Genomic DNA, 16,808 nt, shown 5'->3' on the forward strand with positions numbered 1-16,808 from the left:
TTGCAGAAGTTCGCCTACAATTTAGAATCATTTCCCATTTGTCAACAAATTGGACGATTTCTTAAATTGGTTTTTGACATATTCATTCCCACTGATATTCTTCAATCGCGTCAAACTATTCCGGTCCAATGCCAAAAGCATATTTTACTGTGGCTCACTCAAATTGGTTCAATAAGAACATATACACATGCTATTTCTTAATTGACAGATCATCCCCCCAACCCCAAGATGTAGAGTAACAAACGGGGGAGATTTTTTCAATCCTAACAACTGAGACAAACATTCAAAAAGTTCAAAAACCAATATATATCGTCATTACATGACTTCACACCAGCCTAAGTTTTTTTCTTGCCTGAATCGAATCAACTCATACCACACAACCGCAAAATATTGGTCGACTTAAACTCAGCAATAGGGAGCACTTACGATAAATGAAATGAAAGATCAACAACAATAAACAACTATCCCGCGCACGGGCCTGTACCTCGCATTGTAATTAACAAGCTTGTCATTACAACGAGTTACCAATCTAATGCAATTACACCAATAACATCGCAGCTTGTAAGAACACATCGTTCTCTTTCCCTCGTGTCAATGCAGCTTTTAATATTGGATTTTCTCATTTAATCCAAAGCGAATATCGCGTTAACGGGAGCCAAGTGTCTCAAGCGCTGGAACTTTGGGTAGCCCTACGTTTGCAATATTCTCTTTCCCACTGACCACAACCATTTTGGGCCTTCGCGGTTTACGAAATTTATCTTAGCAATACTGGGACATTATAAATATTTTTCTACGATGCTAATATCCGCACATGTGTATACGTTATTTTTCAGTAATATTTAACTTGACAGTATAAAGAAAACCGAAAATTAGATATACATGCCTTCGGCTATTTCGGGTGTCTTTATTCCTTTACTATGCATAAAAAACTCTTGTTTTTTGTCCAATTTTTAGCGGATCCTTCGCTCGTACCACGCGCAACTCGCACGCATCTCTGTACAAACCACTTTTACGTCCTTGAATTATGGACTGATTGAATCTCCTGCGACTGTTCTGATCCATCTTGGGCGGAGTATAAGAAGGGGATAAGGATGATTGTTCCATTCCTGGCTTCTGGGATATAAAATCTTTTCTGTATAGGTGAAATGAGGCATCCACTTCATCTCATATATTTTGCGATGACAAGATCTGTACATTTATTGATACTAAATCTTTGGTGGCTATTTGATTCTCTCGAGAATACCTTTAGTCAAATGATGCATTTTGAGTTTGTCGGCAATCTGAATTTCGATTATCACCATTCAAAATCTGAAATTTCGACTCTCGCTCCAATACCAAATATCCCTGGCCTTGGAGGGAGGGCTGATTGATAAACTCAGACAAGACGACTTTCTCATAAACATTTATATTTTCGATGTTCATTGCATCTACAGAGCAGAAATAACATTTGCAATATTAAAAACTATTATCAAAGATCATACAAGTCAAATACATGCCTGGTCTTTCGTTTACTGCACAAACTACCAAGCCGTTACTTTGGATAATAATTTTTAAACGTTAAAAAAGTGTAAAATTCACAAGCGTTTCATCGTTAACCCATCGATCATGGAATGTGAACATTATCGAAATGATCAGAAATCAGACTAAATCTTACAAATTTTTAACGTAGCATCGTTCAAATTTAATATCACTTGATCGCAGAGAACAAGTTGAGACAATCAATTTACGAAAAGAAAAAAAACGACATATATCCAGATCATACTTGATCAAAGAAAGTCGATAGGAAAGCACATTTAATAGCGCACAACACTAGATCAAGCATGGTTGGTCGGTTAAAAATAGCAACAACAAAAAAACTAGATCGCTTGCGTGGGATGTTGAGAAAATGAGAAAAAAGTGGAAAAAATTAATATTTTTGTTATTTAGTTACATATAGAGCAGAAATCAAGATTAACGCGAATAGAGAAAAATATGACGATAAAAGAAACAAAACGATAAAGGCAAAATAAATATACAAAAAATCATCAAAAGTTAATAAAAAAAAAATACTTGTTTTCCGAGTAATTTGGTCGCTCGATTTTCTGGGTAAAGAACATGTAATTATATAAAAATATCTGCAGCAGCAGTCGAGATTCAACATAATATATTAGGAACAAATTTGATCACATTGATGGTTTACAAGCTCAAATAAGCCGGTTCCCATAATTTATTGAGAGTACAGTACAATCTACATATACTGTGAATTTTTATTATATTCCACAGAATTTTTTCAAAAGTAATATGCTTGTCATTTTTTCGTGCAAGTCATTTTTTCGTAAAACCATAAAGGCTAGAAAAGCGCAGAAAAAAATGGCTTGGGCAGTTTGAATAGGGCCTGCAGTATAGTTGAAGTAAATAAAAAAGTGAACATTGCAAATATACCAGCCATTTGAAATATATTTATATTTTTAACAAGATATCTTCGTGTGAAGCTTGGTTAACGGCACTGCCGAGTTAACCCAGATGAAAAAAAAAAAAACCATAAAACTTGAGTCGATTGGGTATAGTGTATAATGGGATAATGGAACACGAGGAATAGATACAGAAAACTTTCAAAATTGCTGGTTTATTAGAAACCAATAGATGAGATATCCAACAACATGGAATGCGTTTCATTCAATGTTTCAGAACTCAGACGCGTTACATGCTCGTTTAAACTAGTTTAAACCGGTTGTAGCATAACGATACTATAATAATTTTCATAATGTGACATAATTCTGTTAGATTTGGTTGAAGGGCGTCGTAAAATTTGGGGTTCATAAGATGATTTGGGTATTTTTTTAAAGAATTTAGTAAAAACTGTATTCAAAAAATATGGTTTTTCTCAATACTTTTATTTAGAAATTCAAGAAATCGAAATTCGTCATTTTTGCGGTGCTTGATATATGATAAATTTAGCATTTGCCATATTATATATACTTATTGTTGTAAAATAGATCATTTACTCGCAAAGCGAAGAAGTCTTTCGACGATGATACCAACGTATAAAACTTTTCAGAAAAAAATTCAGTGTTTCGTTTGATTTTTCGCAGATATTTTTAGTGTTCTGTACTGCTGTATCTTAGGCAGTGATAGCTGTTCAACGTTCGTTGCTTCATGGCGGAAGCGATTTCTTGCGATTCTCAACCGGATAACCGGAGCATTTCGATGCACTTATGGCAACCAAGTGATAACTAGGTTGTATTTGCATTTTGATTTACAAAAATTCTCCATCCGGATACAATTCTTCCGGTTCGTATCCGGTCGGGCTTTGCACTGCCGCACCGTGTCTGACGTCACCCTCCGCTTGCGCTTTAGCTCGGGCTTCTCTTTCTTGTGCGGTCTGTATTTTCCGGATTCGTGCTCGGTCCACCACATCCAAAAGATTTTTAGCGTCTATGGCGAGCACCTGATTCGCGGCCATAAGACCTAGAAAGAAAAAATGTAGCATATTTTCATAAATTATATATGACGTTTCAGCACAGTCACTGTACTCTCGACTAAAATTGGTATTTCATAATTTTCGCAATTTGATAATAGTCAGTCTTTCATAACAGTCAACAGAATATTAAAATAAATCAGAAAATTCACTTACATTTTTTGTATTCAACTACTTGTGTTGTTGCAAAAAATCTTTGAACCAATTTCAATTGGTTTATAACTTGTGATAAATCTTTATTTGTAGTCTTCTGTGCCATGTCGATTTCTCTGTGGAAATCTTCAGGCAATTCAGGCAGAGCTTTTTCTAGGCTTGTACAAAGCTGTTTGAGTGCGGCACCGACCGTCTAAAGAAAGAAGATTTCTTTTATTTCAAACTTTCATGAGGTGAACACTGCTATCAATGTAACCCTTGTATCAATTAAATAAGATCCAACCCAGAAAAAATCTGTGCTCACCTTAACACTGGCAAATAATTCGTCCGGCTTCGCATTCATCGTCATGTTATTCATTCCTAGTACAGCCTTAACAACTTCCATCGTATGTTTATATACGTCGTCTTCGTCTCTGTTGAGTTGCATTGTGGGAGCTGTCTTCACTTCTTCCAATTGAATCTTGGGTAATAATTGCAAAGGTTAAAATGAGTACAAAGGCTAGCGCAGAATACTCACAGGCGTATTAACAAAATTTGGCATTTTCGATAAACGGGCAATATTTCAGATTTGTTAGCAAAAAAAACGACTTTGGGGAAACGCCACAAAATCGAAAGTCGGCGCTTTTAATTTTGACAATAAAACTATAGCTACAGACAAAAAAAAATTTGAAAGGTCGTTAAAAACGTTCCGGAAGTGCGTGTTGGATACGGATGACTGATTTTGAATGTGCGTGCACCTTTTGAATATTAGATAGGCCTATTTGAAAGGCGTCATTACAAATTCAATAATAATGACCGGATTTTGTACGCTATGCCTCTTTCTATTCTACGCTATTTCCTTTCCGCATTTTTTAATTAAACGATCAAACATATTCATATGTAATGTATGTTGGTTGGCTTTCCCAATAAATAAAAATGCACAGCCGAATTGTATTCATGATAATCCTCATGAATCTTCGTATAATAAATACCTTGGTTTGTGGTGGACCCGACGGTTCGTCTTTCGGCCTTGATCCTTTCCTAGGGGGCTTGGATGGGGCGACGCTCGGTGGTGGTGGGGCCATTTCTGTGAAATAATTTTTATTTATTATATTACAGGTAAAAAATTATATATTATTACGTACATAATGGGTTTTGGTTCACAACTTTTATTTTCGAACGTAATTTGAGTGTTTATTTAAAGGTGATTATACTTTTTATTATTTAAATTTTGGTTATAGCAAATTTGCAGAATGTGATTGGTTAACTGTGAGCTTATTAACACAATTGTGGACACGGCCCGTGCCATCTGATCCGAAGTGCAATCAATTAAGTGGGATATAAATTAAAAGTTGAGAAATATTCAGGTCCCGCCCAAAACAGCAGTTTCTTACACATTTATAATTCCTTATATATGACCGTGTTCAATGGGAAAGATGTACAACGTGTACGTTAGTTGGAGCTACAACACGATTTGAAATTTGATAAATTTCTTTAAACTCAGAGATTATAATTCCGCAATGCTCACCTGTTAACGATGTGTTGCTGCCTCTTCCTCGACCTAAGGCAGAATCTTCGCCGTTTGCTGACGCGTTTTCAGGATTCTGTAACGACGTAAACTTTTACGTGAAAACGTCAATCGACAAAAAGGCACAGATACAAAATTTTACAATATAAAATCATGCAAAATATTAAATACATGTATAAAAAACGTTTGGTTAGTATGCAAAAATATCAAAAAATAAAAATAACAAAAAAGCATACCGACCAGTTTGCAAACAAAATACCGTATTTTCAAGCCAACGTTATTTTCCACCAAGGAGTAGACGTCGAGTAGAGTTAATAATGCCATAATCATGCAGTAGTAGTGGGTGGTAGTAGGTAGTTTGCACATGCATATGAAGTAAGCAGAACAAAAAAGAAACAAAACATAAAATTTAACATAAACAAAATTGAAATTTTAATTAAAAAAAATAATAAAATTGGAGAAAATTTTCTCGCATTTCGCAGTAATTCAACATAACGAGTTTTGTTAACAAATATGCTCGGAAAGTATCAAATTTTCGATGAGGCTATTATTTAATGATGTTTATACCAACACAATTACAGTAAAATTGACGTTAATTTATTACTTTTTTTGAGACACACTGTGATCATTTTTCTTGTTGTCAAACCTAATATGTATTTGCTTCTTTTGAAAACATTAATTCCTCTTATGGTAAAACTTAAAATACAGGAGGTGACGTCACCATAATGATTAATTGCTCGTTGACGAGTATCATCATTCGTTTTATAATTTGAATATATAAGCGTGTGAGACCATATTAAAAGTTATGTTTCAAACTTTTTGTGCACGAGTATGGCCATGTATATTATGAACAAAAAAAATGCAATGTTATAAATTAAAATATTATAATAAAATGAACAATAAAACATGCTTCTTACCAGCATTTGTTCTTCCTGTTGAAGCCATTTTGCATTTTCTCTGGCTTGTCTTTGTTGTTGATCTAACCTTTGTTGCAACATGGCGTCATCCCTTTCTTTCATACGTAATTTTTCTTGGGCCTCGTGTTTCGTCAGTTCCTATAGTGACGTAACAAAACAAAAAGAGTCGCCATGAAATGAAATAATATTCCATACACGCTACAAACCAGTTTTCCCTTAAAAATCAACGGTCTTACCTCTGTTGTCATGATTTTCTGTTTCGGCGGAACCGCTGGCATTCCCCTGGGATAACCGGGAACAGCGCCGTTGGAGGATCCGTGAGCATTGATACTAGATCGAGGACTTCCTTGTAGTCCACCATGACTGAATCCAGGTCGATTTGGCTGTAAAGAAAAAAAATATGGTTAGACCATTGGAATTTAACAGCAACTTATAGCAAACAGACACAGAACAGAGCCTTGACATTTTCCAAAGTAAAAAGGTTTTGTTATGTTATATCTCATGATATTGATATCTTCTTTATTGAAGTATATTTGAAAAAAATTCTGACTAAACAGTTTCGGTACAATTTTATTTTATACCTTTCCCTTTAGGTGGGGTCTATGACGTGTCAATTTCGTAACTTTCCCAGCGCTGTTTCGCCTTGGAGTTCGTATTACAGTAGCGTAATGTGCTGTACTATTGCTAACATAGCTAACGGGTCCGGAGGAATAATCAAATGGCGCGGTTGTCGTAACTGAACCGGAATTTTTTCTGGGTAAAGGTAGAGTCTCATAAGCAGGTGTTATGGTTCTAACTTCATCGTCATCGGACGTGAAAGAAATCCGTTTTCTGCTCGATCTTCGTCGTCGTAATGTACCACTTGCTCCATGAGCGTGATTCGATGCGTTCGAAGAAGTACGCAAGGATAAAGATACATGTGCAAGCATGTTTAGTGTTTCATTTAGCTTTTCCAGTTCGTCCATATCAATTTTGTTATTGTTATTTTGGCACAGTGTACTGGGAGGCATCACACCCACTGACATTTTCATTTTTTTGTGAAATTCCCTTTTTTACTATTGTAATAATATTAAGGCTAAGAAAAAATGGATTTTTTGTTTATTACATGCGTACATGGTGTTTAGCATTGATATATTTATGGTTTGAATCCAGTTTGAAACTACTCTCAAATGCCTTTTCAAATTTACTTTATATATAGTACAACGGGTTCCGTTTTCCTAGGCTTCTGCACTCGCCTACTACTTCAAATAAAATAAAAATTTTGTCGTTCCACTCGATTTCATTTGTACATTGATTTATACGTATTTAATGTATATTGGTTAACGCAATTCCCATGGTAAAATTTTTCTGAAACTTTACTTTGTGTTATATCTTTCTACTCAATTATTCCAATAACAGTGATGACTTGTTGGCACTGATGACTTTGGCTTCTTCTCACTCCACTTGAGCTTTAAATCATTTATACATATGTGCAAAAAATCCGCTATATGCATACTACAGTAGCAAGGTTTACTCAACTCGAAAATATCTATAATAGATGTCAAAACGTCAAATAAAAGCTGACCTGCGACAAGGGTAATGCTAGAGGATAGTTAAATGGTTGAGGGCACGTATGACGCAATCAAAAGCTCTTACGTGCATCGCAAATGACAATTTCAATAGATTTGGAGTTTACATTTATACCAGCAGTGTATAGAAAACGCGCAATAGAATTAAAAACATTGCAGCACGCGCAGTCGATACTTGAACGAGCAGGTGGTCAAATGGAATCTGGGGATGGTCATTACGATCATAATAGCCCTTCACAGTTCAGGACAATCGCGATTTGGACACAATGCAATTACATATACATCTCACTATAGTGAGACAAACAAACTGATATAAGTTTTAAAAATGAATGTTTCATTTTTCTTCAATAACAGGACTGTAACAGCAATGACCATTGCCAAAGATAATATGAATTACATACACACCGGTTATAGATAGTTTTTCAATATCAATTTACAATTTCCAGAAAAATTTGAATTGACATTGTTCTGCAACAGAAATACTATATATGCCAAACTTTGTTTCACAAAATAGGAAATAATTCATGATTGCAATAAAAAACGGCAAAATTTCCAGAAACTTTCAATTATTAAATTTTTTTAAAAAAAACTTTCTTTTTCGATTAGAGAGAATTAAAATTTGGTATAAGATTCTGCATTCTGTTCCTGCCTCTCAGTATTCAGTATACTCTATCACTCGACTAATCCAAACCTGGCTGGCCTCTCTGAGTTCACAGACTGAAATGATTCAAATACTGTATTTCGAATTGAAAACTATCTATTCACGATGCGTGATTTTACAATTTTGATCTCATATACTTCGACAAAGCAGGTGAAAAAACACGCTTGCCAGAAAGCCTACGTCACCAGCCCACGCCATAACTATTCCTAGTATATCGAACTCGCATAACGTAAAAATCAGTTAAGTTTTTTCAATTTACTTTCACGTTCCAATGAAAATTGATCCATAGATGTCGTAAATGACAACATGATTTATTGCTTATAAGCAAAAGTGGTGAAAGGTCGCCAATGTGCGAAAATAATTTTCAGTGGAAAAATTGCTAAAACATAAAATGGTATCCCGTGACTGACTGATGGGTACATCTAAAAATATCGAAAACTTTTATAATTATTGAATTTAGCGAAGTTCTGTAGTAAATACATAAAATTTAATAGCACTTTCCGTTATTTTTTCGTTTTTATTTCGGGGTAACTGACCTATAAAATGAAGGCTACTAAGTCTTGCAACCTGATAATGCGATTAAATACACAATTCCTGTTTTCAAGAAAGTTGCACATGCTAGAAAACCTACTAAAAAACCACAGGGGCTATCGAAATTCGCAGCATCGCAGCAAAAAAACGATATCCGATAATCCATAGTTTCAAATGAAAATGTTTTCCCAGAAAATAACGTTACATTATCAAATGCCAAATTTTCGAAAACGAATATTTTAAAATAGAAAAGCAGTGCTGGCCAACGGCAACAGGTGAAACTTTCGACAGCCTAGCCATTAATCATTATTTTCTGCAACAACAATAAATTATAGCCCTCGCGACGATCAATCGTACATATAATAAAGAGAAAGAAATCAGTGGGCAGGTGATATTCATGTACATACGTCAATCAAAATTCAGGTTCATTCAATAAAATTCTAACTTTTGATAGAATTTCATATATGTCAAATTTTGTAGGGTAAGCAACTAACACGAAAACGAGACAAAATTAGTATATCGCTATTCGTTAGACAAAATAATTAACTTTGAATTATTCTTAAAGTCTAACAACTGAACCAATCCTATCCGTAAATAATATATTTCTCGCAAACACGAAATTCTGGTTATTTGCTACTTCTTTACTATGGTATATTTCCTAATCTAAGATATATTAATTTCTCTCGCCTATCCTCGACTTCACTTGTACAGCAGTCCACTGCAAGGTGATTCGACTTATATACGCACCACCTATTTCCGCAATCAAAGGCGAGACTGGAATATTGACCCTGTTGTCGCCAGAACGAGCTGTTGCTCTTGACGTTGTGACATTTGAAACGTTAATTACCTATACGGGTTAAACACTGGTATTTTCATCGTGCTGGCACCATTGATATTTAAAATGTCAAGAGTTAATCAACTTGCTAGTCTACAACTCAAGTCTTTACATAAATAACAAAAAATATTCCACATCGGTTGTCAGTAATAGCACTTTCTCCCATTGACTTTTTGTTTTAAAATTATCAGCCTTGCATAAATAACCAAAAAGATTCCACATTGGTTGTCAGAAATATCACTTTCTTCTTGGACTTTTTGTTTTAAAATTATCAGTTGTGCGATTTTAACGAAAATTTGCTAGGACCACTACAATGCCAAAATATAATGAAATATATAGAATTATGGTGGCACACTACACACCAGTAAAAGCCAATCAACGTGAAAATGAAAGCAGTTAAAGCCAATACGAAAAACAGCTATGATTAAATCTGGCAAACAACAAAGCCAGTAACAGGTACATATTTTCATGACCCAGCAGTGTATGCCTTCCATCCAAAACGTCACCATACATTTATTAAATAAGTCTAGCGCTAGCCACATACAAGATAATTAGCCCTTTACTACATTCGGTGACAACTTTCCGGGATGACAAATTTCAAAATGTTCATTGTATGACGTCACTATGGCCTGAACAGGAAAACGCATCAGAAATTAGATTCACACTGGAATTTGAAATATTTTTCCGCCGTTTTATATTTTCCATAAAAGGGTTTCTTGTTTCTAACTATGTCTGGCTATGAACTATTATGTTAAATCCCCATACATTGTCCCCTCAAATTTAATTGTAATTACGCAGAAAGAAAAATAATTTGTTTTTTCTGAAGAGTGTAAGGAAATACATTCATGTACAGTATATAACACCTTATAAAGATTTGAAATAAACGTAAATAAAAAGTGCTTAATTCAAATTGAATAGCAGCAGGACGTGCGATTTGAAATGTCGCAAGTTAAATCGGAAATGACGTTTTATATTGAAATTTCAAACGGATTTTCGCAATTTTGCTCTTTGAACAGACGTACGTTACATGAAACACATTGGATTGGAGTCGCTGGGTTCCAAGGTAATGGCACATAATCGCTTCCTGGCGACAGGTTTAACTCGGGTTGTTTATTTTGAAGACTCGTGAGACTAAGACTACGCAGTAAAATCTTATTCATATTTTATCAATTGCTAAGCAACGACCCCATATTAATTGCCGTACAAATCATGACTAAAATTACTCAATAAAATTGGATAGTAGCAAACGCTCTCACTTTTTATCCAAAAGTCGTACCGTAAAAAATATTCATGGTACAATTAGCTTTCTTTTTATTTATTTTAGGCAACTATTCTACGACTGCTTTTTTTCTGAAAAACTTTTGTTCTATAACTGCGATCTCAAAAACGAACACCACTAAGTATGTGACTATCATATAATGCGAAAAATCTAAACCTATACTTAATCTGATACTATGATAAATAATGTTGTTCCTCTCCGGGTCAGGCTTTTGCAATATTACATGTCATAACTGACATAATATCCGCATGACTTAACGTAATCAGTCAAATTCCCTCGGTACAATAGTTTATTTCATTTCAATCTTTCTCCAACTTTCGAAATAGTTTCTAAAAATAACTGCTTACTATTTTGTACAGGAAATGATAAGCCAACTGACTATAAAAATTGAAATTAGACTCGATACATAATGGCAAACTATTTCACAATATATAACAGGACTTGATTACTAATATTATTCCCTTGCTTTCACTTTTGAGTCATTTAATTTTTACACAAAACGACTAACATCTACAGATACATTCCCCTAATAGTTTACCAGCATTATTCTCTGAGAAGCAGTAACTGCAATTATGTTCAGCTAACTAGTATAGTTTGAATATCCTAACCTAATGCAACCATGATATGTACTACAAAACATACGTGGCCAAATATGGTAAAAGTGTGAAAAAGTAACACCAAGCCTAATAGAAATGATGCAATATCACGCTACGGTGACAAAACGGTGACAGGGACAGACGGAAGTAAGATCTTACCAAGCCTGTTTCATATATAACATTCAATTTGACAGAGCATATTATCTATGGACCACGCATGACTTGGTTTCATTTTAAGGAAATTGATGTTTATCACACGGTGCAAAACTCGAGCAATGACTTTCCTAAGTTATAGTTTCTCTACTAAACCGGTATAAAGTTACGAATGACGGGATACAAAACACTACCTGTGGTGTCAGTCCATGAACACTTTACCTATGTGGACGTAAAATTCTTATTCTGTACTTTGCAGACTCGGTTAAACCTCATTAATGAGGAGTTTAGACACGTATTTGTTAATTTTATGCGACAAAAATTACAGGCCTTGCATATAGGTGTGAATTATTATTCTTTGAAACTACGATGATTCCGAAACTGAGCTTTGTGTAGTTCATACGGTAAAGTCCTAACACCTTTATAAGTTTTTCCAGTTTTATTTTGTTAACGAGATTAATAAAGGTGATGTACGTGATCGTATAAATGTCGATCTGCTATTCCCACATTAATGGCTATAGGTAGCGGGCAACAAAATAAATCATCAAGTGGGACCGGACAATTAACTGACGCCAAAAACGTCACAAAATGGGAGAACGTGCCACATCGGAAGCATTATAACCGGCAATGCGCCCTCCAGCCCTTCATATTGGTTTCTAATAATGAAAGTCATATTTCGAGAGTGTTTGAAAATAAAATTGTAATAGTAATTGAAATTCGTGAGCAATAAATCGGCCTGATTTTTGATATGAATTAAAATAATTTATAACACGCAACGTTAGCGCCGTCAAGTGTTCAAATAAGGAATTATTCGATAAGCAATTTCGCAAAACTTTGATTTATTTTGTAATCGAACGTGCAACTAACGTTTTGAATACGTGATCAAACCCGAATTACAGCGAAATCATGGTGATATTATAGCATTTCTTTCTATTCGTGTTACCATGGTTACTGTTATGCAAAACAAGCTAGGTAAATAACTAAAAAGTGTCATTTGCATATTACACAAGAAATACAAGTTCTGGGAATTTGGCGTGAACCTGGCAAATGTCGAAATTCTTTTAACGAAAAAGGAAAATTGAAATAAAAACAAAACGTCTGGTTTATGTCAAGATGATTGATGTCGTCTGCTCAACACCATGACCTTTGTGACGTCACTATAGAACACTGCCAAGTACAATTGAAGGAATTTTTCAATTTCGTTTGTCAAATCACAGAAATGTGTGAAACATATTTTTTATTATTATTATTAAATCATTCTTACTTTTGGTGGAGGTTCGTCGTGAGATGTCTGTCCGTCGGTCTCAAATCTGATTCTGTCGGCTTGTTCGCGTTGTTGTCTATCCAATATGACACTGAAAAAAGAAATTCGAAACTTGATTATTAGGGCTTAAAAAGATGCTGAAGAAAAATGAAATAAACAATCAGTAGACTCGCACGTAAATTTTACTAATTAATTTTGAAATCGAGAAATCTGCAAGATATCGCAAAATAGGGAAACCCAATAAATATATTTTTATTAACCATTCACCGAGTACTAAATATTATACACTTTCCCCCACACTACCCAACCCTGACCCAGCCTATAAAGAAAAGAAAAACGAAAACATTTATTTGGAGTATCTCCAGAAAGATATTATGAAAGCTAGCTCCGGTTTAAATTTATCCAACAATGCAAAATATCGGTAAATGTCAGTTGCATTGGAATCTTGAATGTCATTTGATCAATTTCCTAAAATTCCCTAAATCAATACTAAATAAGGTTTATTTTGTCCAAAAATATTTTTACCTAAGTACAGTAAGGCCTACCTACCGTTGCACGAAAATTACAAAAATAAAACTATCCAATTTGTTAATCTAAAATGCATCATTAGTCAGCGTCACTATATCAAAATTCCGGATTTTGAACCGGTTTTGTTTTTGGACTCCGTATCTAAATCAAATAGGATTTAGTTTATTACCCGGGAGGTATAAAAACGTCGTCTGCAAAGTCAGCTCCCTCTGACAAATGTTCAGGATTAGTGTATCCATTGACGTTTGAAGGTAAAATTTTCGGTGAATCGCTTTGATCGTTCAATTGTTTGTTTGATAAAAGCGGTTTATCTTCAAAGTTAGGTAGGCTCCCGTTAGGTGTTCTACTCGCTTTGTAAAGCTTTGGACTGCTCCGAAAAGCCCTTTTGGCCATTTTTACCAAATTCGAACCCATTTCGTCGTTTTCACCGTCGACGCTGTTATTGTCATAAAATTCTCCGCTTATATTGTCATCAAAATCCCGCTCGTTTTGGTATAAATCTCCGTCCTGACTTTCCTCTCTTGATTGTAACCTGAGCAGTTGAGTGTTAGCGAGGTTCTGGGATGTCAATGACCGACTGGATTTTCTTTTTCCGCTTGAGAGTGACTCGTCATCAGTTTGACTGTTGGTGGAAATATCGCTTTCTTTCAATGAAAAATTTGATAGACTTGATACAACTGTAAAATCGGGAGATTTTTCTTCGTTCAAAAAACTATCAACGCTCGCTCCACGTTTTACCACTCTAGGAGAATCGTTGGCGAGACAACTTTGATTGTCTGTTTCGTATAAAGGCGAGTTGACGAACGTAAATGAACTTTGGCTAACAGATCTTTTTGCTTTTTTACCTTTTCTCTTAAAAATTTTATTGTAATTTGCGACTAAAACGTTTTGCTTTTTCGAATCAGAATCTTTACTCGAATCTTGTTTTTTTTTGCCCTTTTTCACTTTCTGAGAAGAATTCTCGCTATGAAGAGAAGAGATCGACTTGTTGCTGGCCGCAACCAAACAGTCGGCTGATTGAGTCTGTTGTAATAGCAGCATTTTTCCTCTTCCGGGCAGCGCATTTGTGTTATTTGCGTACGATTCATTTGAATAGGTCAAGTCGTGCTGTAAATCGTGCCATGTTGGCTCATTTTTAGCAACGTATTGTGGAATGCCAGCACGATTGTCTATATCTGCATTGAAGTTAGTTCTACCTGAAGATCGATTACCAAGGGTGATGTCATCCTTCCGGTCAGATGAGTGCAATACATCTCCTGCAAAAGCGTATTTTGTAGGGTTTTCTACTGAATTTGTTTTAGAGGGTCTATTTTCATATTCCTCACCCCATGTTGTGTAATGAACATTATCACCCGAGTGATTATCAGAAAATAGTGCAGTGTTCTGGAGAGCTGACATCATACTTTCGACATCCGAGAAACGAGAAGTTCTGTTTAAAGTTCCGACTGGACTTTCTTGTTTTGATTCTTCAGGATGGTTGTCTGTCATTTCTTTTATCAAATCGTCCAAATCCTTTTCCGAGGGACCTTTTTGTCTGTTGATATCATTGTTAGACGACGTCACACTATCACGTGACTTTCTGGGTAATGGCGGAGCTTGGAGTTGGTCTGTAGATCTCGATTTTTTCTTTACTACCGCGTAAACAGGCGATCCCTGTAAAATGGCCTGTTCAGGTATATTTTCACCACACAAAGACGCCCGAATGACGTCATCATTGACGTAATCTGACTTTCTCCATTCGCTTTCTAGTCGGTCATGAGCATTCAGAGATGTTTTTGCCCCTGATTTCTCGGCATCGACATTGTCATATTTTTCTATTTCATTTCCAGCAGGTGGAGCTACTGAGAGAGGAGAACGTGACGCGGCATCGCTTCTCAAAAAGCGCGGGAAAGTTGCCGTGGCATAATCGGAATGTGACGGCGACAATTTGGATGGAATGTGCATTGTTTGATTGGAACTTACACATTCTGATGATTGAAATTTTCGACCTTTCGTCGTGGAACATTCGGAATGACTTAGATTATTGTTATTACAAGAAATAGGAACTTGTGGTTGGAACGACGGAACATTTTGTTCAATAGGTCGGCAATGGAACTTGGACGCCGTGATACGACCATTCTCAGGGCTATGACGGTTTATATCGTTACCCAAGGCTAAAATAGTTCGAGAAAGTTTTAATAAAGCAGAATTCGATGTTTTGTGCTGCAACTGGATCGCTTTGACAAGTACGTCCACTTTGGTTTCAACTGTATCTAGTCTGGTTCTTGCGTCGTGCAAAGACAACAGTAAAGTTTTAAGCATTGCCCCACTGACCAACACCATATCGCCTGTGGAAGCATCGTTGGGATTGGCTTGTTTGAAAGCACCTTCGGAATTTTTCTGGCGACTCAACTCAGTGTTTTCGTTCATTCGAATTGTCGATTTACCTTCCGGGAATGGATCAGGAGAATTCATTTGCCCTTCCCCCGTGTTAAACATTCCCATTGACAAAGATATCGTGTTCGGACGTTTTGGGTGCAACTTCGGACTGTTTTCCATTTCACTGACGCGTCCGCTGTCCTGGTTATCCACCTCACTCCCGCTTTCGCTGTATCCGCTGGTAGTCGGAGACGGAGGTGTATATTTCACTTTACTAGGAAGAGGAGCTGAATATTCGATAATATTATTATTGTTGATTTTGTGACAATGTGCATTTATGACGTCATCCATAGTCTTTTTTACCGTCCTTTGATAGACGACGTATGTTTGCGTTGTTCAATGTGGATGGGTTAGATAGGTCAAAATTATGTTTTTTTAAATCCAATACAGTGCGGAATAGTACAATATGTTACCATTACGCAAACAAGGAAATGATTCTAGATGAAGAAAACGATGATTTAATTTTCATTAATTTTATCGCCTTTTATAATTGTCTCTAAGCCACGGATGAGTTTATAAAAATGTAGATATTTTTATTTGGTGCTGCACATCTTGTGTATCTAGTATCTACCCTAAACTAAAAACCACGGTTGATACCATATACCCATCCCCACATTCTACTGGATATTCAAAACATAGAGGAGAAAAGTAATTATTGTAAAGCTGAAAGCTTTACTTCGTTCGTCAAAGAATATCATATATGTAGGTATATTGGCATGTGGTTTACTGGTTTGTGCCGGGCTTCGTAAAAACAACCGCGGATGATCCTTTCTATTCACACCAAAACACGATAAAACGTGTCACCTGCAAATTGCAAATCCACAAAACGACCACGAAAACCACAAAATCTGCCGTAGATATTTGACTAATGGGTGAAAATAAGGTTTGGAAATATCGTGGCACGCGAAAAAAGTATCAATCACAGAATATTGGGTCGATAC

General features: G+C 35.7%; 1 protein-coding gene across 4 annotated transcripts in view; it reads right to left on the reverse strand.

Moving 5' to 3' along the window:
• Positions 1-1,389: 1,389 nt before the first annotated feature.
• Positions 1,390-16,808, reverse strand: part of LOC120345501 (focal adhesion kinase 1-like) — a 105,164-nt gene continuing 89,745 nt past the window's right edge. For 3 of the 4 annotated variants that reach the window (XM_078114941.1, XM_078114940.1, XM_078114943.1), the window contains 8 exons: positions 12,922-13,012; positions 6,271-6,417; positions 6,035-6,172; positions 5,118-5,208; positions 4,582-4,676; positions 3,915-4,070; positions 3,614-3,803; positions 1,390-3,447 (listed from right to left, as the gene is read on the reverse strand). In XM_078114941.1, the coding sequence (XP_077971067.1) occupies positions 3,236-3,447; positions 3,614-3,803; positions 3,915-4,070; positions 4,582-4,676; positions 5,118-5,208; positions 6,035-6,172; positions 6,271-6,417; positions 12,922-13,012 (1,120 nt within the window). In that variant the 3' untranslated portion in view covers positions 1,390-3,235. The remainder of the gene's footprint in view (positions 3,448-3,613; positions 3,804-3,914; positions 4,071-4,581; positions 4,677-5,117; positions 5,209-6,034; positions 6,173-6,270; positions 6,418-12,921; positions 13,013-16,808) is intronic. The other variant, XM_078114942.1, reaches the window with a different exon arrangement.

The sequence above is a fragment of the Styela clava genome, chromosome 8 (genome assembly GCF_964204865.1).
Source record: "Styela clava chromosome 8, kaStyClav1.hap1.2, whole genome shotgun sequence".
Classification (NCBI taxonomy): Eukaryota; Metazoa; Chordata; class Ascidiacea; order Stolidobranchia; family Styelidae; genus Styela; species Styela clava.